This window comes from Mauremys mutica, chromosome 17 (genome assembly GCF_020497125.1).
Source record: "Mauremys mutica isolate MM-2020 ecotype Southern chromosome 17, ASM2049712v1, whole genome shotgun sequence".
NCBI classification, from domain to species: domain Eukaryota; kingdom Metazoa; phylum Chordata; order Testudines; family Geoemydidae; genus Mauremys; species Mauremys mutica.
Window position 1 is genome coordinate 23,797,186 of NC_059088.1, and position 27,607 is coordinate 23,824,792.

General features: G+C 50.5%; 1 protein-coding gene across 1 annotated transcript; it reads right to left on the reverse strand.

Annotated features, from left to right (window-relative positions):
* PLEKHO1 (pleckstrin homology domain containing O1) lies at positions 1-26,876 on the reverse strand. Its single transcript, XM_044991937.1, has 6 exons — positions 26,579-26,876; positions 25,616-25,762; positions 7,903-8,043; positions 6,829-6,933; positions 4,236-4,337; positions 1-3,713 (listed from the first exon to the last, which is right to left on the reverse strand). The coding sequence occupies exons 1-6, from the start codon at positions 26,606-26,608 to the stop codon at positions 2,961-2,963; spliced, it is 1,278 nt and encodes a 425-aa protein (XP_044847872.1). The 5' UTR covers positions 26,609-26,876; the 3' UTR covers positions 1-2,960.
* Positions 26,877-27,607: the final 731 nt, after the last annotated feature.

A 27,607-nucleotide genomic window follows, 5' to 3' on the forward strand; every position in this document is an offset into this window, starting at 1 on the left:
TTACCAAATTCTCTGGCAACGCTGCTGGGTGGGGGAAAGGCCAAAGGAGTGGGACAGGCCTGGCCAGCTTTGGGGCCTCTCTTTGTGCCACAGCGTGGGATTGTAAGAGCCAAGTGCTCTCTAGGCTCATCGAACAGGGAGGGAGACAGAGAGATGGAGGTGGGACACAGAAGGGAAATGAGCATCTCAAAAATAACCTCTTTGTTGGGACCCTCAAAATCGTAAAGTTAGCTCTGCTTTGAGTCAGAAGGTGGAATCCTGGCTTCACTGATGTCAGTGGGGCCAGAATTTCACCCAGAAGCAGCTACCATAGGCATTTTGGAGGAGCCCAAGGCGCGGAAGAGTCATGAAAACCATGGCGATGTTCATGACCCAGGCGCAGAAGCAAGGAGTGGGAGGTGGCCCTCCATACCTCTTCCCCTCGCACCCCTAACATTTCCTCTGATGTCATGGGAAAGGGGAACCTTAGGAATTTGATTGGATGGGGAGGATTCCAATTCCTTTGAGTCGCCACTCATCCCAGTTTTTGATTGGGTAATTTTTGCATCCCTACCTTTTGGGATGCTCCAGGGTAAGAGCAATGTCACTGTGGCATGATGAGGAGACCGTGATCTCACAGCATCACATCATGACTTTGTGCTGATGCAGAATCATGGTGTCTGGACATAAATGCCGTGGCTAGAGCTGTATGAAACTTGCCGGTTTGGGTTTTCAGGGGCACTGGTGTGATAGTTTCTTTTTTGAATTCACTTCACCGGATTTGTATCACAGGAGTTTTGGGTTGAACCAAACCCACAACTGCCCAATTCGGGGGTCAAAACCATGCAAAACCATACTGAATGGTTCTGTCCACAAACCATAACTCTGCCCGCCCCCGTTTGCCCAGAAGTCCACCCTAGGTTAGCGGGAAGGTTGGTGAAGCTCGGCAAAACCTGGTCCCAAGCTTAGAACCTGTTGCAAAATTTTGCCCAGCTCTAACAACTATGTGACATGTGAGTTTTCATTGTAGGACAAACCTGCTTCCAAACCGACAGGGCACTGTCAGAATGGCTTACATGTCTGTTTTGTTTTTTAATCTTTCCTTTTTGTTTGTTTGTTATTTAAGGGATGAAATTTGATTCCACTGACTATAAAAATGCACCCGTTGCGTGGTCCAACATGTTTAAAAAAATAAATCAAGAAAAGGATACTTGTAAATTCTGTAAAAGCCAAATCTCCCCACTTCTATCATAACGGCATGACTGTGTGACTTTGTGATAAGAATTGAAATGAGCCAGAAATTCTTCTGCTGTTTGAAGGATAGGTTTTGAAAATAGATATGAATAACTGAAAGGGACATTGTCAGGTGAAATTGGGCCCCAAATTTAAGCTTTGCAAACAACCAGCTGTTAAAGAAGCTCAGGCCAATAGAAATATTGCCACCAATGTTATTTAATTCCAGCTGGTGGGAGCTTTTAAAAAACACAGATCAACATTTCCTTGCAGCGTTTGCAACCCAAACATCACAGCCTTAGCCGGCAATATGAGTGAAACTGACCAGACTCAGACGTCAACATAACTCATCTCATTTCAAATATATGAGAGGTACAAAATGTAAACAGTGAAAAGGAAATTAGTCATTTAAAACTCAGTTGTTTTTAATATTCTCAGGGGTTCTTTGCAACATAGGCAAGGAAATTAGATTTCTTGGAAAAAACGACTGATGTTAATTTACCAGTGTACTTTAAGCCCTGAGAGAAATCTTTGCCTATTTCCCTCTTGTCCTGCTGCTTAAGTGCATGAAAGCTGAGCTACCTATTTAGAAAAGTGCTAGACATCAGCGAGGCGAGGATATCTGAGCTGTAATTTGGGATCCGTTTGAGTTTCAGTGGGCCTGATACTGACCTCACGTCAATGTCAGCTAAGAGACAATTGTGTGAGGCTCGACTGTGTAAACGGAGTGTGAGCGAGAGCAGAATCAGTCCCATTAAACCAACGGCAATTCTCGGCTTTTCTGTTGCCCTCTGTGCCAAACCCTGACTTTCCATTTCACTCCAGCCTAAATTAAGGAAAGAACAATGAAAAACAAATAATGACTGCCCGTTGGACTCCAGGCTTTGATCATCTGCACAAGAAGGAAGACATTGTGGTTGCTAAATCTCATTGCACCGGGCCAGGGGGTGTCTCCGAAGCATCGGCTGTCGGCTGACAGACAGGGTTAATTTTAACACAGATTGCATACCTGTTGCCTCCGTACGGAGGGCTGTATATGTACCACATGTATTAACAGCTGCCTGCCACAGGAGTTTGCAAAAGAGGGTTTGGGATCAGTGCAGGAACAATGCCAGGGAAGAGCCCTGTTAACTGCAGTCCAGGAAGGAGCGCCCGATGCCTCTCACGACATGTCAGACTGCATTCCAGACTGGGAATCTCCTTGTTCAGACAGCAGAATTCCAACCCGGGCTTGGATGTCACTGGCAAGCATCTTCCAAACAGTTTTTGGATAACGGGAACCTCCACGTGCTGACTCTTTTTTTAAAGAGGAAGAAAAACATAAACCAAGTTGCCAATGCTCTTGATCAAAGAGCTGTAACGCAGGAGACAGAACTGCAGCTCTGGGTTCAGAGCAGCAAACCCAGGGCTTCTATAGAGGAAGAATATCTACCCCTGCTGCTGTGCATATGTCTCCACAAGTGTGCTGGGAGCTTTCCAGGTCTTGGTGATCTTCCATCCTGCAAGCATGACACGAGCAGCCCAAGAATGCAGAGAAAGGATACTTGGAAAAAAAGTAGGAATCCAAACTGATGTATTGGAACACCTTCTGTTTCATCTGGGGACGGGGGGCCGAGGGGGAGATCTGGGGAGAGGAAGGGGTGAGGCTTGAGGAGCAAGTTTTGATGAGAACAGGCACGTTGTACTGTTTCGAACACTGTAAATAATAATAAAAAGAAATCACCACCCCCCCACCCTGAAGCGTGCCTTCACATCATGCTCTTCCTGTACTGAGACTGTGAGATCTGTTTGGGTTTAGGGTCCGACGGCTGCAGTTCTAGCTGTTTGTACAGGTCCCTCAGCTCTTTAATCTCCTGTAACACCTTCTTGGCCTGGCTCCAGGTTGAGGAGGCCTCGCCCAGCAACCTCTCTGTCTCCTGCAAGATGCTCTCAGAGTCCGACTTGGAAGAGGAAGAGGTGGTGGTGGCAGCAGCGGCAAAATCTTTTGTCTTTCGCTTCCCTTCCCCATAGCCCTTCACCTCCGCCAGCAGTTCCTGAGTTTTTTCCAGTTTCAGTGCAACCAGTTCCTGTATCCGGGCCAGCTGCTCTGGCTCACCCGAAGCAAACTGAGCCTCCAGCCCCTTCCTCAGCACTGCCCGGTGCGCAGAAGAGTCCCGGCGAGACAAAATCTCCTCCATGGAGGCACATTTGTTCTTTTCCGAGTGCGAGAGCTTTTTGGGGACCTGCGGGGTGTACATGGTCCCTTTCTCGAAGGCGTCGTTGCGTTTCCCAGTTTTGTCCCACGAGATCGCCTCCCGTCTCGGCAGGCTCACTGACCGGCCTTTCTCCGAGGACTTGACGTTCTCCGAATCCGACCGGCGTCGGCCGGCAGTGAGGTGCGCCATGGATTTATCCAGGTCTACCCGGAAGCTCTCTTCACAGGTCCCGTGGTCCTCGGGAGAGGCGTCTTCCTCTTGGATGAGGTCCAGTGTCAGCATGCCATCCGACGTTGAGGTAGATGCCTGCAGAGCGTGGAGAGAAAGGCAGGAGCTGTGAGCAGATGGACGCAGAGGCCGCCCACCCATTACTTTGAGCGTCATAGCCACAATGGCACTAATCAGCCTCTCTGTGGATTTCTAATGAGCCCATCTAGCCCATCCCTGCCAGCGTGGAAACAGGCACCAGGAGGAATGGGGTGGGGGGTGGGGGTAGACTAGTGGCTGAGGCACAGGACACCTGGGTCCAGTTCCCAGCTCAGACACAGCCTCCTCCTGTGACCTTGGGCAAGTCTTTCAATCCACCCCATGCCTCAGTTTCCCACCTGTAAGGCACTTCTGTACTAGGAACTAGAATAGGACATGCCTTTTCAGTTCACACGGGCCAGGAAACAGCCATCAGTCCTCACCAACCCGGGTTGCATTTCAACCCAGAGATAAAAGACTCTGTATCTTCTTCCATCCATTTCAAAATAAATAAATATATAAGGGATTGCTAACGTCGGAGATGATCTGTCTGAACTTGTGCCCAGGGTTTAGCCTACATACCACAGCCATCAAGTGTCCCCGTGTCGGAGGCCGTCTGGAGTGCTGGATTTTCGCTCTGTCGCGGGTCGGATGGGCGAGGTAGCTGTCCTCCTCAACAGTCACCTGCAAGGACAATAAAAGTCATCAAGCATCCCAGTGCCTGAGAAATGCAAACCACAAGCCATCACTCCCTGCCTCTGTAACTGGAGCTGGGTCGATAATTCCTGGTGCATGATTTATTTAACCAGTTTTGTCTTTCCATCTGTGATCTGTCCACGAGCTGATGGCAACATGTTCCAGTGTTGCCACTGTACAGAAAAATTTGCTCATTTCTTCAGGGTGGAACTCTCGGCCGGCAGATTGTTTGAATTGCAAACTGCAAATCTGACAGTCAAACATACAGTTTGCAGGTCACCCCTGGCAAATATTCTAGCTAATAAAAAACCCCAGCTTTGCATTATGAAATGCACCAGCGAAACCCAAGAGCTCTAATGTTCGCCGAACACCATTTGAATCAAAACTTGCTTTGAACTGGAATCAATTATTTGGGACGGGCAAAAGAATTCCACTGACGGTAACTCATCCAAACCTTCCAGACGCTGGCAAAGATTCATGGGATGTGCTGTCTGCTCTTGAAAGGATTTGCAGAGAGCTAACTGGTAGAGCTTTTGGTGGAGCCAAAGGCAAGAGAATTAGGAGACTCTAACCATCTATCTGAGGTTTTTATACTGCCACCCATCACCGTAGTGTCTGACCAGCTTCCATGTAAAACAATTCACAATAGGGAAATCCCTAGATTTGAATTATGGGTGAATGTGGGCTGGGTTGATCACAGGGCATCACACCTGAGTTCTGGGTGAGGGAGAGGCTAGTGTAAAACCACCTGCTAGGCTATTACAGATTCCACTTTGCGTGTGGACACTCCTATCAATTTAAACCTGGTTTGCAACAGTTTTGCTTGGGTTGATAAATGTAAGCCTTGTTTGCACGGGGAAGTTGGACCAATACATCTTTGCTTTTTCCAGCAGAAACTCCCTCGCATCCTCACACAAACAGCCTTGTTTTGGTTCATCCTGCACTTTAGTTCACAATAATTCAGCCACTTTGGAAGTGACAGGATGGAGTGAGATCGTATCCCCATGCTGGCCTATGCCCCTACAGTTCGTCCTCCTGCTGCTATCGCACAGCGCACTGTTGAACAGCTGGATTGGCCTGTCCGGTTACCTGTGCACACCACGCCTACAGGCACAAGCCGAATGGAGACAGCCAGCTTTAAAATGATACAAGTGCACTGTGAGGTGAGGAGTCATCCCTGAACTCCACAAGGGGATGAGTCATTCCTGTGTTAGGCTCCAGCCAATCCCCAAGCAGGGAGCGGGTCAGGTGACTCTCAAGGCAGGTATATAAGCCTCAGGGGAGAAAGAGCAGCTCAGTATGCCCAACGTAGCTTCATGGCTTGGAATCGTCCTGTGTCGGAGAGAGATGACAGACTTCATGGGCCTTAGCCTGCTCCATCCCAGCTCCCAGCCCTACTCTTACCTTGTTCCCACCCTGCTCTTGACTCCTGATTCCAGCTCGACTACCACTACTCCAACCTCTAGGCCTGACCCATCCTCGCCTCCGTCTCTGACATGCATCCACATAGGGTTTTCACTGGCTTAAAAACCAGCCTGAGCTAACTTCTGGGTGCAGGCGAGGCCTTGCTCAGGTCCTCATTCTCATCTTCATCCCATTGCATCACACTTGCCACAGGAAGGGACTTTAAATGGGGAGGTGGGAGGGATGGGGCTGGGGACGCTACTCTCCGGGGAGTTAAAAATACAAGGCCCAAATTCATCCTTGGCTATTAGCTAAGCCCTGCACAGACACTTATCTAGAGCCAGTCCCTGCCCCGAGGAGCTCACAGTCTAAACAGACAAGACAGACAATAGGGTGGATTCCTGTGCACTTTAGTGAGGGCAAGATGGGCCTCGCATCTCAGCTGTTGTCCAGGTGACCCCCTGGGTGCTTTATGGGGCTCTGCCTCAGGAGGCTGTTCTGCCGGGATAGACAGCCCCTGGAGATAACCTAGGAGTCGCTTGAGACATATGGAAGTCATGCAGCACGGCATGCAATCACTGCTGGCTTATTGTGAGCTAGATGGTCACGGAGCATCCACCAGAGCCAGCGTTGCGAACGCCGATCCCCCCACACGCCGACTGCCAGTAGCCAAAGCCCAGCGGCTTTGCACCGTTGGGTTTGAGGCTGAGAAAGAGGGACGTGCTTGCGCTGGGGTCGGAAGTGCGGGAGGCCTTTCCCACAACAGGTTCTTGCAGCAGCCAGCCTCCCGGGCTGACAGAGTCCGGATCACGGGGCTCATGCTACTATGATAAAAATAGCTGTGCAGACTGTGCTGTTAAGTCGTGGCTCGTGCTCTGAAGCCCACTCCCCACCTCAGGCTTCACAGCCCGAGCCATAAGCTCTACACAGCTATCTTTAGCAGTTTGCCGACCCAGGCTGGGAGACTGGCTGCTGTGTAGACGCACCTTAGGCAGGAGAGCTGAAGCCAAAGGCTTCACTGAAGATTAAGGCTGAGACAACAGAGCTGGGGCCCAGCCCCGAGAGAACTTCTCACCTCATCTAAGATGCGGTTTTTGGCTCGGGTGATGGCGGAGTTGAGGGCGTTGATCCAGGACTCTTTCTCCTCCGGACTGACGGCCAGGAAGATCAGATTGGGTGCCTAGGAGAGAGGGAATTCATGTCAGTGCTGTGTGTGGCGCCTGGGCGTCGGCTTGGTCCCCGGCCACTGTGAAGCCACCAAGAAAAGGGTGTGGGAATATGCACAAATCCCGGATTCTCCGCTAACACAAGCCAGCGCAGCTCCACCCAGCCCACGATTTATGGTAGCAGAGAACCAGATTGGGGGCCTGTTTTATTTCTCGGGAAGACGCACACCCAACCAGCCAACCCACGACAGCCACTAACAGCTGAAACGTTTCCAGTCTCGCTAAATGGTTCAGTTATTGGTGAAGGTTCTGGTCCACGTTGAGACAATCCCAAATGTTTTGCCTGTCCCTTCTTTAGACTACATAAGAACGGCCATACTAGGTCAGACCAAAGGTCCATCTAGCCCAGTATCCTGTCTTCTGACAGTGGCCAGTGATAGGTGCTTCAGAGGGAATGAACAGAACAGGGAATCATCAAGTGATCCATCCCCTCACACCCATTCCCAGCTTCTGGCAAACAGAGGCTAGGGACATCATCCCTGTCCATCCTGGCTAATAGCCATTGCTGGACCTATCCTCCATGAATCTATCTAGTTCTTGACCTTCACAACATTCCACTCCAAGGATCTGGATTTAAATGACTGGCTTATTTAATTAGAGAGGCCAGAGGCCTGATTCTGCTGCCATTACAAGTCAATGGCATCAGTCGTCACTGCAGGGTCTACTGCCTCCAACAGGTGGAGGTTCATAGGTCTTAAAGCCAGAGGGGACCATTGTGATGATCTAGGCTGACCCTCTGCACGGCACAGGCCAGAGAATTCCTCCCAGGGATCCCTGTGCCCAGCCCGATAATTTGGGAGTTGAGGGGGGGACACTAGATCTTGGAGAAAGACAAAGGAGGGGATTGGGCTGTTGACTCATACTGCGTCAATACAGCCTGATCTCTTGGTGAAGGTGGGCACCAGCTGTGTAGGAAGCTGTACCGTGTTTCCAGGCTGTTTGGAGTGTGCTAGCGTGAACTTGCTGTGGTTCTTTTTGCTTCTGCTTTTGGACTTCCTGAGCTCTTCGCATTTCTCATAATCACTCAGGTCAAACACTTCCTGGATGTTTTTTTCATCTTTGACCTACGAAGCAAAACGTAGCAACTGTCAGTGGTGGGCCGCAGCCGACAAAGGTCTTCCGCTCCAGACTGGCTACTGGTGAGATGGCTTTGCTGGAACCACTCAGGGTTTATACATTTATAGCATGTGTGGTGTAACGCTCTCTGTGTGCTTATAATTGCTTTCTATTGTTGGAGCTGCACTGCATATCTACAGAGCCCCATGCCTGATGCCAGAGCACTGTCTGTAGTCCACCCAGTACTGATGTCAGAGCAGTAACTCATTTATTTTTGAGGGCACACTTTGGTGTTAGGTGTCCACCTACCCTTTGAGAGGAAAGATGTGGTTAGAACACTAGCCTGGCAGTTGAGAGACCTGGGTTCAAATCTGTGATTTGCTGCTGGCTTCCTGTGTGACCCTGGGCAAGTCACTTTGTCTGCCTCAGTTTCCCCTCTGTATAATGGCACTCGGGAGTTGGGGGTTGTGAGGATCAGTATATTAAAGATTGTGAGGTGCTGCTCAGGTACTACAGTGATGTGGGGTCATATAACTATCACAGGCACCTGATTCCCACTGAAGGTCAAATTCTATCTAACTGTCCTTTGCAACTTTGAAAACCTGCTCCTTTGATTTCTACCCTAGTCTGGGATTTTCAAAGCCAATCTGCCTTGTGTGCCTCTATTTAGACCCTTGTGAAAATCTCCTCCTTGATTCCTCTGGGACTGGGAGGCAGAGTGCCCAACTTCCTCAGGCCCCTGAAAATCACAGCCTGAGTGCTAGGCACTGATACAATTTTTAAAAGCTCCACACACAATGTAAATTGCAACATGTGCTATAAGGAAGCTGTTAATGCTACCCCCCCGGCTTAGTGCTCATGGCCAGTGTTTCCTAATGTGATGATGGGTATGGGGCTCCTCAGTATTTCATAGAATATCAGGGTTGGAAGGGACCTCAGGAGGTATCTAGTCCAACCCTCTACTCAAAGCAGGACTAATCCCCAGGCAGATTTTTGCCCCAGATCTTTAAATGGCCCCCTCAAGGATTGAACTCACAACGCTGGGTTTAGCAGGCCAATGCTCAAACTCCTCAGCTATCCCTCCCCTCAACTTCTTTTAGCAGCGGTGAGATCCCCATGTGAGAGAGCCTGGGCAGGGCTTCCACAACACCAACGGAAGTGACCAGCAGAGGCAGCTGCTCAGCTCTGAAAATCCAGCTCCTCGGGAGTCTTAAAATCAGGGCCCCCTCCCAGACCATAAGTCCCAAGAACCCCCTGCCCCGTCCAAGAGAACCAAACCTTTTGCCCTGTTTTGTGAGACGAATAAGATCCCACTCCTTGGCTTGCGGGGTGGGTTTGCAAGTGCTCTGTGCCAGGCAGCGGGTTACACACACACAACGGTGGCCATTATCTGCAGACAAACATGTCAGAAAAAACTACAGTTCTCCCTTGGATGCTCACAACTGTTCACATCCCTGCTGCTTGTGCATAGGACCAGGCAGCGGGCATAGGCTGGAGGAAAAGATATATCTAGTTCGGTGCTGAAAAACGTGACTTTGGTCTTGTTTCCCTGTCTCGAAAATCAACTCCAAATGGTGCCAAAACATTGCACACGATCTGCTGAGCTAAAATTCAGGCACACTCCGCCTTCCGTATCGTTTTCACACTAGTGTCCCCCTGCTGACCACGCCAAGTCAGACTGCTCCCAAGTCACACCAGCATCAGCAAGGGGTGCTCCATCTTTGTGCATGTGCTTATGTCCCTTTGTGTGTGTGCGTGCGTGTGCCGGAGCATCTGGAAGTGAGTGGGCGTGTGTCTCTAGTTTAGTAGATGCAATCGCATTAGCTCTCAGTGCCTTTCGGAAGATGGCACAACAAAAGTTCTGGAGGATCAAGATTAACACTTTCTATTTTTAACCTGGCTGTATTATTACAGCACACAACGACAGCTGATTCAGGACCCAGTCCCAGGTTTCTGATACGGCAAAGAAGCCACATCCCCTGTTGCTGAGCCTCATCCATCGTGAAGAGGTGATCAGGAAAACACCATCAAAGCACAGGCTACAGCAACCTGGAACCCACACAATTACTGGTGGACATGGACTGCTAGCCTAGCTCATCGGCTGCTTCAACCCACAGTATGTTTATGCAACCCCTTCAGAAGAGAATGCATTTTCAGGGCCTGTTCTCATTCATACTATGGTCCCTCTATGCTGCATCTACCTTACCTGTGTACCTATCTGACCCCCCTTATCACAGTCTCTCACAGACTTTAATGTATTTATCCTCACAGCCCTCTGTGGGGCAGGGCGGTGCTATTATCCCCATGGTACAGATGGAGACACTGAGGCACAGAGCGAGGGAGTGACTTGCCCAGCGGAAGTATGTGCTGGAGTAGGAACTTGATCCTAGGGTCTAGGCTAGTTCTGTAACCACTGGGCCACCCTTCTAGTGCGAAGGGCCCTTAATGTGGGTATAACTAATTTACATCCACTGTAAGGCCTTTATGGAAGAGGGGACACCTGGAGTGGAGCAGTGGCTGTGGATCAGCCCGTGCATTCCTCCCCAGGGGGATTCCCGACCACCCAGGTGGATAGATTGGGTTGGGGACTGGGGAAGGGGTTTGGCCTCTTGCATACAACAGGACCTGAGTCCTGGCCAGGCTCCTGGGACTCCAGGCTTCATCTAGTCTGAGCCTGCCCCCATTATAGGAGGGGATTTTCAAAGGAGCCTATGTGAGTTAGGCGCCCAGCTCCCACTGATTGTCAGCAGGAGCAGAATTGGGCCCTACAAGCAGTCATGGGGCTTTGTAATGGAGTTTGAGCAAAGACTGTCATGGAAACCATGTAACTATCTATCCATACACGAACAAGGCAGTATATGAATAAAACCCAACTGTGGGCTAGATCCCATAGTCTGTGCACCGTAGAGGTTTCATGTACTGCCAGTGTCTTCCGAAACACCGTCTCTTTCGAGGGATCCAGCTGATCGCTGCCCTGTTCACTTGTGATGGGCAAAGAGACCTCCCCTGCTGTCACACTCCAGCCAACAAATTACTCCTAATTCCAGATGTCGGCTCATTTAGGCCCATGGGACTTCACTGACCCATAATTCCTTTCATGCACGCAAGTGCTTGCCCCATCCCTGTCAAGTTTGCCACCTGTCACGGGCGACGGAGAAAGCGCATCTCAAATGTCTTGCTTCTGGCACGGATTAACGCCTACGAAGTTCTAGAGAACACAAGTGCACAACAGGCCCAAACCAAAACCCTGGATTCAGCCACCCTTCTGGGGAGGTTAAAAGTCAAACATAGAATTGGATTCACGGTTTGCAAATGGCCCCTGTCTTGCTGAGGAGTTGAACAAACACCTCAATATCAGGGCACCCCTGTAGCTTAGCGCACTGCAATCCAGATTCAGCCAATCTTTACAGAGGATGCAGCACAGTGTATCACTAGAGTAGACAGTGGCATGAATAACTATAATACACAGCAGCAATTGTCAAACTGTGGTGGTTGGCTTAACCCGGCTCCTTTTTATAACACAGTCCTCAATTACATGATCACTGTCTTTAGTTCCATGATCACTGACTGGTTTTCCCGCAGGACCCCGGCCTCAGTCAGCGCGCAGAATGGAGGCTCACTTAATGAGCAGCAAGTCAATATTTGGTTTTCTGCTGGTTACTTGCGCCCGTTGCTCCAGCTCGATGCCCCCGGAAGCAGTCCCACTGATTTCGGGGGCGGGGGGCTTGCTCCCATCCTTCATTTGCAGGGACGGGATTTTGGGGAGCTGGCTGCTTTGAAAATCCCAGCTTGAATTTGTACCACTATAAATACGCCGGGCCTGGTTCTAGTTTATACCAAGGCTCTGGCAGTGGAAAGGGGACGTAAGCTGAGTGGAGCTGTGATTTAGCCCATTTGAAGGTGGCTTTGTGCTGCCAGAGTGGTGTGAAGGGAACGTGGAGGCACTGAGAAATCCGGTCCCTTCGCAGTGACGCACTTTTCACACCTGTGACATTGTTTTCACAAGGTGCCCAAAGCCTCGGATCACAACAGGACTCAACAGCTGATCCCTCCCACCTCCCTGCTGCCTCGAGATGTAGCGAGAGAAATAAGCAGAGAAGCAAAATGAGCTGGATGGTGGATTCAGTGACCAAACTGCAAGGCCAAAGAGGGAACCATCCACTTAGGTATTTCAAAGGTACCAGCCGGCCACCTCTGCCCCATGTGGGAAAGTCAGACTGACACAAAAAAGGGAGCAAGTGGGTGGAAATGTATCACATCCAGGAGTCCTCAGCCACCTTTCAGAAAAGGGAACACTGACAAATACACCCTCCTCTGAAATGAATCACCTGAAACAGTCACCCTCAGCAAAGCCCGAGTTATCAAATCCCAGGGAACTGTGTCCTGCAGTTTGGTTCTGTCCCTTAGAGCTGCCACCGCCTTTGCCTGAGAACCTCCCAGTCTTTTTTAAAGAGGCTACTCTGCAGCCAGCACAATCGCCTGAATGCCAGATAGTTCACAAGGCCGGCTATCTATCGCCTTAAAGCCGGGGCTCCATGCATATAGCCTCTTCTGAGCCACTGTGTGTCTCTCTACTTTGCACTGTTCCATTCAGTAAGGTATTTTTGGCGCAATCAGCTAGGCCCACTGTTCAGGCCAACCCTCAGTTTCTCCAGATTCCCAGTGCTCCCTGAGACGTCCAGATGAAGAGGGTTATATGGGATATGCCCAGTTCTCTTCTTGTGTAAACTGGAGCAGTTCCACTGATTTGGATGGACCGCCAATAGCCCCAGCAGAGAACCTGACCCTATGTCTTTTCAGATAGTCAAACAACACACATTGCTTTGGAAGAACATTTCAGGCGGCCTTGAGGACCTAGGAAGGATGCAGCCGAAGAGGCTTAATGAAATACCGCAGCTATTCCTGCCAGGGAATAAAGTGTAAATTCTCCATCAGCTCGAGTGATCTATAAGGAGAACAGCGAGGAGTGGAATAATGCTCTTGATTTTCGCTTTTCTCGGGATGACCCAACCCAGTTAATCGCAGCTCTGGTTGGCTCTGCCTCTCCGGAGTAAACCCCAAACTGAAGAATGTTCATTAGGATTATTCAATTTTTTTTCTTCAGTTGAAAGAGTTTGGGGCTCAGATTTTCAAAAGTGAGTAGTGATTTTGGGGACCTCTTTTCTGGGGGGCCTAATCTGAAACCCACTTAAAGGGGCCTGATTTGCAGAGAGTGCTGAGCCCCCGTGCAGGGATCAGATCCTTAGCTGCTGGAAACTGTCATAATTGCTAATGGATTTAAAGTGCTTCATGTTGGACAACCAAAGTCACTAGCCACTTAATTCTTTTGCAAGAAACAAAATAGAAGGTAAAAACATGATGATTTATGATTAGCATAATTCTAATCTATATTCTTTGTACTACTCTAATTGTGTATCCAGATAAACACCCATGGACTAATCTCTCTATCTAATCTGATCTGGTTCCTTGAAAGGCTGTAAAGCAAGGAAGGCTGTCCCTGGGGATTGAGAATGGGATATGCAGCCTTCCTCCTTTAGCATTTTGTCTTCGAATTTTGCCCCATTCAGTTGCTGAAATCTTTGCCTGTGTACTGGCTTATGTCTCATCACACCAAGATCCACTGCCATCCATGCCACTTCCCTGAAGCCAATGGATTTGCACAGGTTTCCCTGTGACTGGTAGCTCTTTGGGGCAGGGACGGTCTTTGTGCTCTGTCTTTGTACAGCTCCGAGCCCAGCGGTGTCCTGGCTAATGGCTGGGACTCCGAGGCACGACCACAACACAACTAATACCTAATAAGAATAATTTAAACAGGCAGAACGTGGCCCAAAATGAACAGGAGTCTACAAGGGCAGCTCCCATCCGCATTAAGTGGGTATTGGTCAGGCAAGAGATTAGCCAAGCCTACACTGTGTTCATTTTGTTGTCTCATCCTCATCCCCCACTCTATTTGTCCCATCTAGCTGCCTGCTGTAGTAGGAAGAGACATAAGCCCTTGTATCAGAGGCCTGGCATGAGGCAGGACCTGCTCACAGAATCTGGCAAGAACAGGGCAGATATTGCAGAAATACACATTGCTAAGAAGTGCTAGGCACAGAGCGCTCATGTAAACACGTCCCGATATCAAGCGGTACCAGAACATCCCGATATCAAGGATGGTATAAAAACATTCCCCAAGGATAACAGGAAAACACTGACCCCCTCCTCAAAGATAAGGTCAGGATGTTTTAATCAAACCAATACAGTATGTACAAGATGATGGATGATAACTAGTGACATCAGGGGGCAGTAACTTGTTGTGTCAAAGGGGCAGTATTAACTTGTTTGTATTGGGGTATAAAGATGTATCTCAGAGGGAGTATCTCTGTCTGGCCTTAGGGAGGAATGGAAAGTCCTGCCATTCACTGAGCTGGTCCATTGTTACAGGCATACATGTATTAATGGTCCAGTTGAGTCTGTGGGATACAAGTACCGTGCTTTGTCGACAATAAACCTGTCTGGGTGCCTTCGTCCCTTAACGGATCTTGTGGTCATTGGGTGGTTCACTCGAGGTCTGCCGTGCCAGTTGTCTGCGCAGGGCTGGGGCAGCACACAGAGGGGGAACACACACACGCAGCCAAACATCTATCAACATCTTACCACACCCGTCACAGGTCTGACATCTGGGCTGTAAATGCTCTGTCACCTCATACACGTCACTTCACCTTTCTGTGTGTGTCAGTTTCCCCATCTGTCTCATGGGAAGAATAATACTAGCTCTCCTTTCTAAAGTGCTGTGAGATCTGCTGACGGAAAGTGCTTGATGAGATGCCAGGATTCTTATTAGAGTGGGCCTGGTCCTTGATTGGAGTCACTGGTTCTTAAAGCTAAAACTCAATGCATTGAGATGATGGTGATTTTAGCCACTGGGAGTCCCAGCCATAGGCCAGGACCCTGTTGCTGGGACCTGTACAAACACAGAACAAAAAGACGGCCCCTGCCACACAAAGCTGAGAATATAATTCACTGGTACCAAGGCGAGAGGCTTCCCTGCTTCTCCTTTTAGCTTCGGAAAACAGCTTAAGTAACTAAGGATTTTCTTTTCCTTTGCCAAGCAGATCCAATTAGGTGGACAGAGAGGTAGCCAGTGTAAACAATACGGTGATGAAATGACCTAGTGAAGAGCGATGTTATCCTTACAGCAGCTGTGCCATTAATCCAACCTGTAAGTTTGATCCTCAGTTGTCTGACATGTGAATGCACTATGCATCTATAGGGCCCTATCAAATTCACAATCGTGAAAAACGTGTCATGAACCGTGAAATCTGGTTTTTGTGCACTTTTACCCTATACTATACAGATTTCACAGGGGAGACCAGCGTTTTTTCAAATGCGGGGTCCAAAAAGAGGGTTGCGGGAGGGAGGTGTCACAGGGTTATTGTAGTGGGGTCGCAGTATTACCACCCTCACTTCTGCGCTGCCTTCAGAGCTGGGAAGCCGGAGAGCGGCGGCTGCTGGCCGGGCGCCCAGCTCTGAAGGCAGCAGCAGTGCAGAAGTAAGGGTGGCAGTACCATCCCAAGCCATCCTTACTTCTGCATTGCTGCCTTCAGAGTTGGATCAGAGTTACAGCACCATGACATTTCAGATTTAAATATCTGAAATAATGAAATTTATGATTTTTTAAATCCTATGACCATGAAATTGACCAAAATGGACCGTGAATTTGGTAGGGCCCTATGCATTTAGCTACCTGCCTACCTGCTAGCAGAGGATAATCAGAAAAAATTACATGAATAATAATAGTCCATAGCTCTCATCTGGCACTTTCCATTAGTAGATCTCAAAGTGCCTTACCAAGGAGGTTGATATAAAAGATCTGCCCTAGGAATTATTTTGGGGAAGTTCTGTGTTATACATGAGATCAGACGAGATTATCACAATGGCCTTGGAATCTGTGATAGCATCAGATAGGGAAACTGAGGCACGGAGAGGAGCAGTGACTTGCCCACAGTCACCCAGCAGTCCAGTGGCAGAGCCAGGAATAAAACCCAGGAGCCCTGAGTCCCAGTTTAGTGCCCTGTCCCATAGGGCACACCCCCTCCCTGAATGATTTAAGTTACCCTATACACATAGCGAGACTACAGTATATCTTTAGAACAGAAGACTAAGCCTCATATTTATCTGGTGCTTTGGGTCCCAGATGTTCCCCCCGCACTGAAATGCAGGCCCCTCTCAGTGGAATATGTGAGCTGTTTAACGCCATGCAGCGGTTTCGGGCAGGAAGTGAAATGAATACTGTCACCATTCGAAACTCCAGGGGGAATATAGGAAGGCAGAATGTAAACCCCTTGAATTACAGTTTGGCTAGGATGCAGCAGCTCTTGTGAAAAATGCCCTAGTGACTACAATGACCCCAGGGATCTAGGATGCCACATGCCCAGGGTTTGTCACATCTCTTCCAAAAGACAGCAGGTCTGAAAGAAGCTCAGTGCCTCTTCAGATTTACATATCCCTGATAAAGGCCTGAAGAACAAGGAGTGGGACAGAGAAAGTAGATCACATGCTTCAATTGACCCTTTCTGATAAGACCAAGGAGCTGCTCAGTGCAACCAAAAGGCAACCCTGCTGGAAACTGATCAAAGGAATTTTTTTTAACAAAATCCAAAATTTTCCTTTGGAACCCCCAGCCGCATGATATAAGTGAGTTCAAGAGCATAGTGGGCCTCTAAAAAGTCTCTTTGCTAATGAGAAATCCAGAGTTACATTAGCTCAGGAGTCCTGGGTACATGGTGCCACGGTGACACGAGGCATGTCATTTAATTCCTTCATGCCTCAGTTCCCCCATCTGTACAATGGGGAGAACGACACTGCCCTACCTCTCAGGGGGCTGTGAAAGAGAATGCTGCATCCAGTGGAAACTCCACAGGGGAGTCAGGAAGGCAGCAGACAGCCCCTTGAAAACCAGTTTGCCTCAGATCACCACATCGGCTCCATTCCCGCTTGGGAGTGCTCAGGGGCTCCCGTCACTACAAACAACCCTCTTGCTTCAGACAGGTCAAGCTGGAGCAGATCACGCTGCTCAGATGAGGAGAGCCACAAGGAGTAGGGGGTTCTGAGGACAGCCCGCTGTGCTCCGCTGGGGGAGGAATACCTTTGTTTTGTGGTTACTTTGTGAGCTTTGCCTTTGGAAAATCAAACTGCGCCCTGAGGGAAGGGTCTGAACAGACTGTAGGGGTGGTATCAGCCAGTGCTTAATTTGTAATGAAAGAGGTGCCCGGGCGATGAACTGCCAAGCCTAGAGGTGCCAGCCCTGGCAAGCCTTGGCACAAATTAAGCATTGATATCAGCCCTTACAGGCCAGCATCTGCACTAGGCTAAACAGCTGGGAGCTCTTTGCTGACAGAGCAGTCCCTAGGTGCACGGTTTAGGGCTGTGAAGTGCAAGCATCGTGCAGCTGAAGGCTCTGAATATCTTGCGTCCTTCCCTGTCCCCTCCTCTCCCAGTCCCGCTTTCTCCCTTGGCTCGGCTATTTTTCTTTCTTGCACGTTCCTTGTCAGCAAAGGTCGTTTCCAAGATCAAACTCAGCCCAGCAGGGCATTTGCAAAGACCCATGTCAGCAGCAGGGAGAGAGGAATTTTTTCAGACCCACCTACGCTAGGGTTCCCCATGGCATCCCACACTGTAGCAACCCAGAAGCTGAATGGCTCAGGGAACTGGGACTGGGATTTTGGTTGGGGTCATTGGTTCCCATCTGGTCCTGGCTGGGAGGGGCTGGCAATCACTCCTATCTAATAGCTGTTGGGTGTAATGAGTTGGTGGGTCTCAGCTTAGTGCACAGGTCACACAGGGTATGTCTATGCTTTGAGCTGGGGGGGGTGATTCTCAGGCCTACTCGCACCAGAAAGAGAGTGGTGCAGAAGGGGCGGGACGGGCTAAATGCCCTGAGTATGTGCCTAGCGTCTGGGATGGGGACCAATTCAGAGTGGCTAGCCCGTCCCACCACTGCGGCTAGCCCGGGGGTGTCTCCTCCAGCAGGAAATCACGCCTTCAGCTCACTGTCAAGGCCCCCCCCAGTGCGGGCCGTCCCCGTAGAAAGGGCCGGGGGCGAATGGGGAAGCTTGCTCCCTCGCTCTGTGCATACAAAGGGATTCCTTCTCCAAGGGATCGATCTGGCACCTTTCACAAGCACTGAAATAATAAATAAGAATGAGGGGTGGGGGAGTGTTCCATGAATGGAGCATCCACTAACGACACTTACGATGATGAGGATGAGGATTTATAGTACAGGAGCTTCTAGAGAGCCCAGCCGAGGCGCAGGCGCCAATGCGCTGGGGGCTGCGCAGAGACATAGGACCAGATCCTCAAAGGGATTTAGGCACCTAAAGATAGAGTCAGGTGCCTAAATCCCTTTAAAAATCTGGTCTGGGAGAGTTTACAATCTAAGTAGAAAAGCCTGACAAAGCGGAAAGTGAGGCGCAGAGCACGCTTGCCTAAGGTCTGTAGGGGAGCTGGGAATAGAACCCAGAGCTTCTGAGTCCTCGTGTAGTGACTGTGTCCCTATCCACTAGGCAGCATTGCCACCCCAGCTGTGAGAGATGGGATACTGCACATAAATCCTGCCCTAAACTGGCATCTGGTGGAGGGAGTCCCCCCCTCATTGCCTAAAGATAAATCCGCATCTCCTTGGTGCAGCTACGACACAGGGCGAGATTCGGTGCCTTCCCTCTCGAGGAGCATGGCACAGCACTCACAATCCAGGGGAAGGGAGGGCTTCTAGCTGCCTTTGCTGGCCCCTGACCCTGGCTGCTCTGGGGATCGGAGAGTCCCCCCCACTCCGTGGGAACCTGCCCGAGTTACAGCAGGCTCTGCCATACAGGCCATGGTGCGGCATCCCTCCCTCTCACCCCCGTGCCAGGGTGTGTGATGGAGTCCTGTGCCGGGCCTGCCCTGGTGGAATCCTCTCCCGGCCAGACCGGGGGTGTTTAGGGCACTGAAGTCCAGATCAGGCCCTTGTCGGCAGAATAGAGAGTCCACACATGCTAATTTGGTTTGCTGCTAGCAGGTGGTATTTTGCTGAAATCATCACTCATGCGTTATTAAAACTCCGGCAGCGGGTCAAATCCTCCCCATTCCTCACACACACACCCCCCGCATTCCACACCCTTCTCATTTCCTCCTGCTGCCCCCTGAGCACTGCAGCGTCAGCCCTATAGCGCAGCGGGAGATAATATCCCCGGCTGGGCACAGGGGTACAGGGGTCTAACTACCTGGCCCAGGCCTTGTTGGGCAGAAACTTGGGACAAGGAAGCAAAAAAACCTGTTCTCAGAAGGCTGCTGGGGGTAACTATCAAGTGAACTAAATCTAGAGGGCCTGGCAGTCAACTACACGAAGGCCCAAATGCAGCTTATGCTTGAGACAGACATGAGGGAAACTGAGGCACAGAGCAGGGCAGTGGTTTGCTTAAGATCACCCAGCAGGTCAGCAGCAGAGGCTGGAAGAGAACCCACGTCTCCAGAGGCCCTGCTCTTATCAATGAGGCCGCAGTGCCTCCTAGCTTGTAGGGAGGAGGAGTCGTGGAGGGCTTGCTAACACCGTACCGGCTGTGAACAGAGCAGCCTTCAGGCCGGTACCTTTCGCCAGCAAATGAATGATATTTGTGCAGACTCGTGCTCCATGCAACCTACGCAAGCGGGGACGCCAGCTACCGCTTCCGCCAGGATGATACCACGCTGTCTGCAGTCCTGCCCCGAATAGGACACGGTGCCCCCTCCCCGAGGTTCTACGCCAGCCCTCGCTCCTAGATCTGCCACTCAGGTCTCCTGCATCCTCCCCACCAATGCCGGGGCATGGGACCACCATGACACAGCATCGACTAATGCAAAGCGACTTATCAGACCGTAAAGTGACCCATCAGGCGTCCCTTAGGGCACGAACAAGGCTCTGCCATGCACGTCTACCCTGGGCCAGTCTTGGCATGTCCCCTCTGTGGGGAAGTCCCATACATTTTCCCACTCTGAGGACTTTTTGAGCAGCAGCATTAGGGCAGAGACAGGACTTCAGTGTAGCAAACCCAGAGGAAACTCTTTGCTGAGCAGGTTAGGTACAGGCTGAGATCTCAGTGCTTCTCCTGGGTTCTCCAGCCCTGTCCCTAGGGAGGAGACGGGAGGGTGGGAGGTGTAGACAGGACAGAGTGTGGGATCTGCTGCAGAGGGCACAGCAGAGGGGTTGATGGAGGGGAAGGGACTAGACTCTGAGAATGGAGAGGTGGCAGGGAGGGAGTTGGATAAGGAATAGTCCAGGAGGGGGGAACAGTTCCCAGCCCCCGTGCTAACTGCCCTCAGCCACGCCGGTCCAGATGACTTGGTGGGGGAGTGGAAGGTGGGCCATTCAGAACTGTCACACCCATACACACTCACACGACTGCGCCACCTCTAATGCCTTCCAACGCACAACGTGCACAGACACCTGAGCAGCATTGTAACCTAGTGCTTTAAAGTGGGTCGGGCTCTGGCCCAGATGGGCTCCCCAGCCCCATAGCCTGTGCTGTTCCAAACACACACACAAGCAGCACCACCACGTACACAAACAACACAACACACACCTCCCAGGCAGCACACGCAGCTCACCAGCGTTCAGACGTGCTGCAGCAAACACTAGCCGAGTGCACAGCCAACTTTTCGAGGGCTCTTGTGCTCGCTGAGGCAAGGCTTTCATTAGCGGCTTCAGGAAGCCCACCAGAAAAGCACTTCCTCATTAACATCTTGTTAGCACAGAGTCCATTCTTGATGGCCGTGGGCTTCCTGGCAGGAAGTGGTAGGAGCCCAGCTGTGTGCTGTGTTAGTCTGACTGTTATTCCCGAGTGTAAATCAATAACAAAGCAGTGCTAGAAAGAAGAGAACAATTACCAGAAATGTGGGTTCGGGGAGGGAGATAGGGGAAAGGAATGCAAAATGCCTTGCCGCTTACCAGAAATCAACTCCAACCAGCCTGTGTTTTGTTAATGGGAACTTTCTGGCCACCGACCAAATGCAAAATAACAAAGGTTTTGCATAGTTTATGGGACCAATTTGCAGCACCGGCTAAAGATTTGTGGGTTAGGTCGAGGCAATCGGATACACAAAGCCTTCGGCCCCTGCTAGCGTTTGGTGCGCCGATGAACCAGCAAAAGGTGCGTGGCTTTATTAATGGTGGCACTAGAGGCAGACGAAGTCTTGCACTGTTCTCATTTCTTCTTGGCAGAACTCAATACACTAGGGCCAGGGGTTTCAACCCACAACGGGGTTCGGATTTCAGAAGAGCCCAGCTCCAATGTGGGCCCCGAAATAATAATCCCTTGTCCTTACCGAGCACTTTTCCTCAGGAGATCTTACAGCCCTTTACAAAGGAGGTCAGTGTCATTCTCCCCATTTTACAGAAATTGACAGGCAACATCAAGGCTCATTTCCTAGTTAATATGAGATTTAAGAGCACGAGGCCCAGGTCCTCGGCTGGCGCAAATCCACATAGCTGCCTTTGATGGAGCGATGCTGTAACAGACCCCAATGTCTAGGCAACCTCCACAAGCTATCCCCGCTCACATCTCTTCCGATCCCTCCTCAGCTGCATCGTCCCTTCCCCTCACCAGGGTTGCCTGTCGGCCTTCCTAGTAGCGGAGTATTGTCAGTGGAAAGCTATCTCAACTCAGCAGGAATGCACAGCAGAGGCTCCATTTCCTCCATTGGGCATAATCTGGTGTGTGAAAAAACAAAAGAGGCTGCGTTCTGCTCTGCTCGGCCAACCCAGATTTATTAACCTATTTGTAGGTGCTGCAGGCGCCTGCTTCCATGAAAGCGAGCTTGCACAGGATGGCAAGCGGTTCAGGGAGGAGATGAATGGGGGACTGGCTACGGGCCTGCTGCTTGGAGGGGGAGGAAGTGCAGCCAGAAACGTCCTCCCATCCATTCTTGTGAGTTCACATTTGTGCTCAAGAATGCCCAGAGATCTAAAGGCCAACCACGGCCAAAAGAGAGCAACAGCGGGGTCAGATCCTAAACGGCACAAGATCTGGTTTAAAAGGAGTGTTATCCCTAGAAGTACAGAGCGAGACCATTTTATGCACCACACACAAATGCACCACATGCACACAGGCAGAACACACAGATGTTGCTGGTTTGTCCGCAGAATGTCACATGAGGGAGAACTGCTCCACCCCACACATGTTCATTCATATGTTGAGACTCAGAGACATATCCCACCAGCACATGTGCCCATTCTTCATTCATGCAAACACACACACACGTTCACAGAGACAAATTATTCATTTTGATGCTGACATATGCAGCCAGATGTTACCCGTTTAAGACACATATATCCACAAACACGTTTTTATTCCAGGTAGACACATACATGTTCTCTAACGCGCATTATTCATACCCAAATGCACACAGTCTTCCATGCACATGTTCGTTCACATGCCTTGTTGTTCCCTACCATTGGATACATGCCTGATCACTGACACGGATACACATTACTCATTTAGAAACTGGCACTCACATGACTGTTCACATGCATATTGCTCATTTAAACACCTGCCCTGGGCACACCAATACTATGGTGATGGACGCTGGATAGATGTGGTACTTCTCCTTATGTACATGTTCGCTGACACGGACACACACGCCAGCCACTGAGACACTGACGCAAACTTGTGAGTTCTCAGACAGACACGCAAGTTACTCCGCTATGCCCAGGGGCTTTGCATGGACCCCCGTGGCAGAGTCTTGGGCCTGTCTACCACACAAAGACACGGACGGGAGCCGCCCGCCAGCAGCTCCTCACCCACTTCTTAGAGCCTGCCCCTTAGCTCCTCAAAGAAGAGGAAAGTAGCTCCGCGTGTCAGTCATTCTAAACCCAACCCCATCCAGCACTACTATTCCGGGGCCCGAGCTACTCAGATGTCAATGCCAGAGGCCGGGCAGGGCCTTTACATTAATCCTTGACCAATCCGGCAGCAGGTCGCTAACCAGATGATCCATCTATTTGCCCCCAGTGCTCCAGGGGCATGCACGGGATGGGGGAAGTTGGAAGCGGGGAACTCTGCCTGCCCTGGAAGTTCTAGACACAGGATAAAACCCAGACCCCAGACCCTCTCCCACACAGTGGGCTCACAGACAGGACAGCTGCCACAAAGCTCACAAGAACAAGGCTGTGCACTGGGGCCTCTCAGCTCCTGGCTATTTCAGTCTTCCCCGGCAGACTCAGGAAGGTTATGCAATATGGGTTACATTCAGGTCACCCCCGGGGAGGCTTCTTCCTCCCACACCAGGGCTAGCGTGCTAGGGTGAAACCCTGCCCCCAGGGAAGGCCATGGGGGCTTGCCATTAGTTTCAAAAGAGCCAGGATTTCACCAGCCATGTCTGATTCTGCACAACCTGATGGGTGAGCCCTCCCCAGCTCCCCGTCCTCGCCCCTGAATCATGGCTTTCTGCCCTTTTGCCTGGAAATGCACAAACTCAGCTCCACCACTTAGGCGGCTACAAATGAGGAAATTCGTGAGCAGTCCCGGTGATGTTACCGCAGCTGCTCGGAGAATCATAAAGCGTCCTGCCAGCGCCATTAAACATCTGCCTGGGTGTTTCAGCATAATCCCTGCAGCTCGCTGTAAATTTACCGTTATTATTGTCTGCCAATAATACAAGCTATTCCCAGCCCCTGCCTACCTGCACTGATGGGATGGCTCACGGTATTCGGGTGGAGCAAACAGCGCCCCTTTGGCCTATGTGCGGCAAAGTGAATTTCTCTTCTAGGCCCTGATTCAGGAAAACACGGAAGCACGTGCTTAAATTCCATCCAAGTCAACTGGAGTTGAAGAAGTTGATAAAAGTTAAGCGTGTGGTTACGTGCTTTCCTGACTCAGGGCCCCCGTGCAGAAGAGCAGTTAACATGCAACGGTTGGATGCTGGGCAGTGAATAGGGAAACATTCTCCCAACCATTTAATGCAATGATCTATCTATGTCTCCAGATCTGCGTATCTATCTGTCTGTCCGTACAGCACGTGATCAGTATCAGTCTTTCCATCTAGAGTATCTTGCTATAGTAGCTAATCTACCTCTCTGTCTGTTTTTTTACTGTCTATGCATTTCTAATGTGCTGATCCCCTAGTTCTCAGGCATCATTTAGTTTCCAAGGAATAAGCCCCAGCCATGCCCTGTTTCTGTGGCCATCGAGAGCACGTTTGGAGTGAGTTGTGAAAAGCTGATAGATGGGAAGCTCAGACCAGCCGCCCCCCAGTTTGTTCTCCAATCATCTCTCCATTGCAATAAACTCAGATCCATACATGCTCTGCCATGCTCAATGATGTCAGCCTCTTTGCCAAAGGATCCTTCTCTCTCTGGGCCCTGTTGTTTCTCTTGCTCTTTATTCGATAACCTGGGCGATGTTACCAGACATGCAGGCAGTGGGACCTGCCCTTGGCTGTACCCACATGAGTAAGGGTTGCTGGTGTGAACCGTGCTGCGGGATGGGGCCGAGGGCATAGGTCCTGGAACTAAGGGTGCAGGGGATGATTTTGCACCCCTGGCTTGAAGTGGATTCCATCATATACAGGGTTCAATGGCTCTCAGCACCCCCACTATACAAATTGTTCCAGCACCCCTGGCTGAGGGATTTGGTTGGTTATCTACATCCTGGCCTATCTCTCCATCCTCATTCACACCTGTAACCCCAGTCCGGACACCGACACCCTCCTCGCTTCTTGTACACGTGGCACCAATTAACACCAAGATTTTGTTTTGAAAGATCCATCTGGTTTAAAACAAACAAACAAAAACCCCAGTTGGGTGGATTTACGGATCCCAACGTCTGTGAAACAGGGAAGGGATGAGCCACCATCAGCTAGACCAGGCCAGTCACAGATTGCAATACCTGTGCTCAGAAAGCCACATCCAATTAAATCCAATACATTCAACCCCAAACCCTCAGATTGTTGGAACTGAGATAGGGGTGCTTTGCTCACCCTCTGCACTAACAGGATGCCAAAGCAGTGGTTAAACTTTCCTTGTGCCCCTTGCTTTGGAAAAACAGCTGAGTGATAAGGGACTGGGCTTGGAACCTAAAACCCCCACTTGTAAATCGGTCGGTCTGGCATCCTCACCCCACTGTTATTTCCATTTGGAAAACAATCGGGGCGCGAGGCTGCAAGCCAGGCCATTGTGGAACTCGATAACGGAGGGCAGACATAAGGAAATACGTGACTATGGGGAAAGGAGAGATGCCAAGCAAATCGTTCCATGTATCGGGACGCTGGAAAAATGTCTCCCCGCCAGTCCTCTGTGGGAGACTCCAGGGCACCGTTGTGGCAGTTGTTGTTGTTGTTAGAATCGACACACAAACCCAGCCCAGGTCTCGTTTGAACTGACAATGCAGAGCCAGACAGTGAAAAGAGAATTCCCCATAGAAACTCTCCAGCTAGCAAATTACAAGATGGTTAATAAACACCACGGATGGAGACTCCCGGGTTTCCAGGAGGTGTTGGATAAACGCTTTGGCTGCACAATTTGCTTTTGAAAGGCAAAAGGAGGGTGGGGGGTGGAGGAGGAGAGGCAAATTAAACAAATCCTACCTCTTTCTCTGAGATATAAAGCTGATCTCCCTTCAAAACCACATAACGGTTTTTCCAGATTTCCCTAAAAATGCCTTTCCCGCAAAATTTCCGAACCCAGCCGACCTTCTCTGGCTGCATGGATTGCTGGTTTCCATCCTGTGGCCCCTGACACAAACGGGGGGGGGGGGGGGGAGGAAGAGAGAGAAAAGGGATTATTAGAGGTTTTATTCCCCTATCCTGCACCCTGCCTTTTTCTCCAAGTTTGTCCTCCCCTCACCCCCACCGTGCCCACTCTCCACCAATGCTGAGACTTAGGTACTTTGCCAGTTTCACTCTGCAGAGATTCCCCCCTGCAGACACCGAAGCAAAAATAATAATAATACCCAAGGCACGGAGCGAAAATCACAAGCTCTGTCTCATTCTGTGCACGAGACAAGAACGGCTGTGATGTTGCATCCATCTCAACCAACATGCATTTGCTACCGGGGAGGGAGGAATTCCAACTAATTGATTTTTTACTGCAGTGCAAATTGCATATTTGAGCTTTTGATGAAGAATTTATTCCTGGGGGTGAAATGCAAGCGCGGGTTTTTATTTGCCATCTCTGGAAAGGCACTCAGATAAATCCAGAGGTACACTACACGGAGACTCTCCATATAGGAGACAGAGAGAGATACACAATGTCTGTTGTGTGTGTTTCATGCCTTCCTTGCAATCAAAATGAAAACCGCATGATCCTACATCCTTTTTTACACTACACAACAGGACTGGATTTCCTGGCAAATTCAAGTCGAGGAAGAGACTGAGAAACTGGAGAGGAAGAAAGAAGGGGTGGGTCGGGGTTTTTTGTTGTTGTTGTTTAGTTTTCTTTTTTCTTTTTGCAAAGAGGGGTGGGAGGAAGTCTCAACAGAACAATAAAGAAAATCCCCCCTTCCCAAAAAAAATACCCCTCCCCCCGAAGAAGAAGCCGTTTCAACTCACCCTTTTTGCAGAATTATTTTTTTTCATCATTCCTTAGTGTGATCAGGCTGGAGGGGAGAGGGGGAGGGGTTTGGGGTGGGGGGGGATCAGAGATTTGCTCCTGACAGCAATGAGGCTGGATTGGATGTGTCTGTTCTTGGGTGGTGGGGGAGGGTATATGGGAGCTGCACAGGGCACCTCCTCTCCCTCTCTCTCCCCTCGCCCTTTGTAGCTCACAGCAGCCGCGCACACACCTCCATGGCCAGGCACATGGGTTTGCACTGAAGGGCTGATTCGGACCCCACAGCTCCATCTATAGCCCGGCGAGCGTGACGTCCCCGAGTGCAGAAGAAAGGGCGAATCACAGCCCACAAAGGGGGTTCTGCTTTGTTTGTGACTCACGGCTGGCTCGGAGCCGGGGGGGTTGGGCAGGGCTGGGACTTGTCAGAGGTCCCGGGCGAGCAAGACGCAGCTTGGGAGCCGGGAGCCCCCCCACGCTGGCTCAGGGGCTGGCGCCCGGGGGTGCCGCAGCCACGAGCGGGGCTGCAGCAGCTGGGTGGGTGCGAGGGACGGGAGGGGGCATTTGCGCCAGGCTAGTGCCCGGTAAAGACGGGCTCAGACGGCGACAATTCAGAGGTGGGTTGTCAAACTCCCTGAGCAGGGGGGTTGGCTTGGGGGGCGTTGCCTGGGATTGGTGTTTTGCTCATTGTGGGGGTCCTTCATCGGGTCCTATAATACCCGAACCATCACAGCGGGACTGGGGTCATGGCATCTTTGGGGCTCACATACCTTGCTGATAGATAGATAGCTAGATAGAGGGGGTGAATGGGGATAGATAGATAGAGGGGTTGTCTGAGGCTAGATAGATAGATGGGGTGAATGGGGATGGATGGATAGATAGGTGGGTAGATAGATGGGTGGATGGGGATTGAGGATGTATGGATAGGGGGTGAATGGGGATAGATAGATAGATAGATAGATAGAGGGGGTGAATGGGATTAGATAGGTGGGTAGATAGATGGGTGGATAGGGATTGGGGATGTATGGATA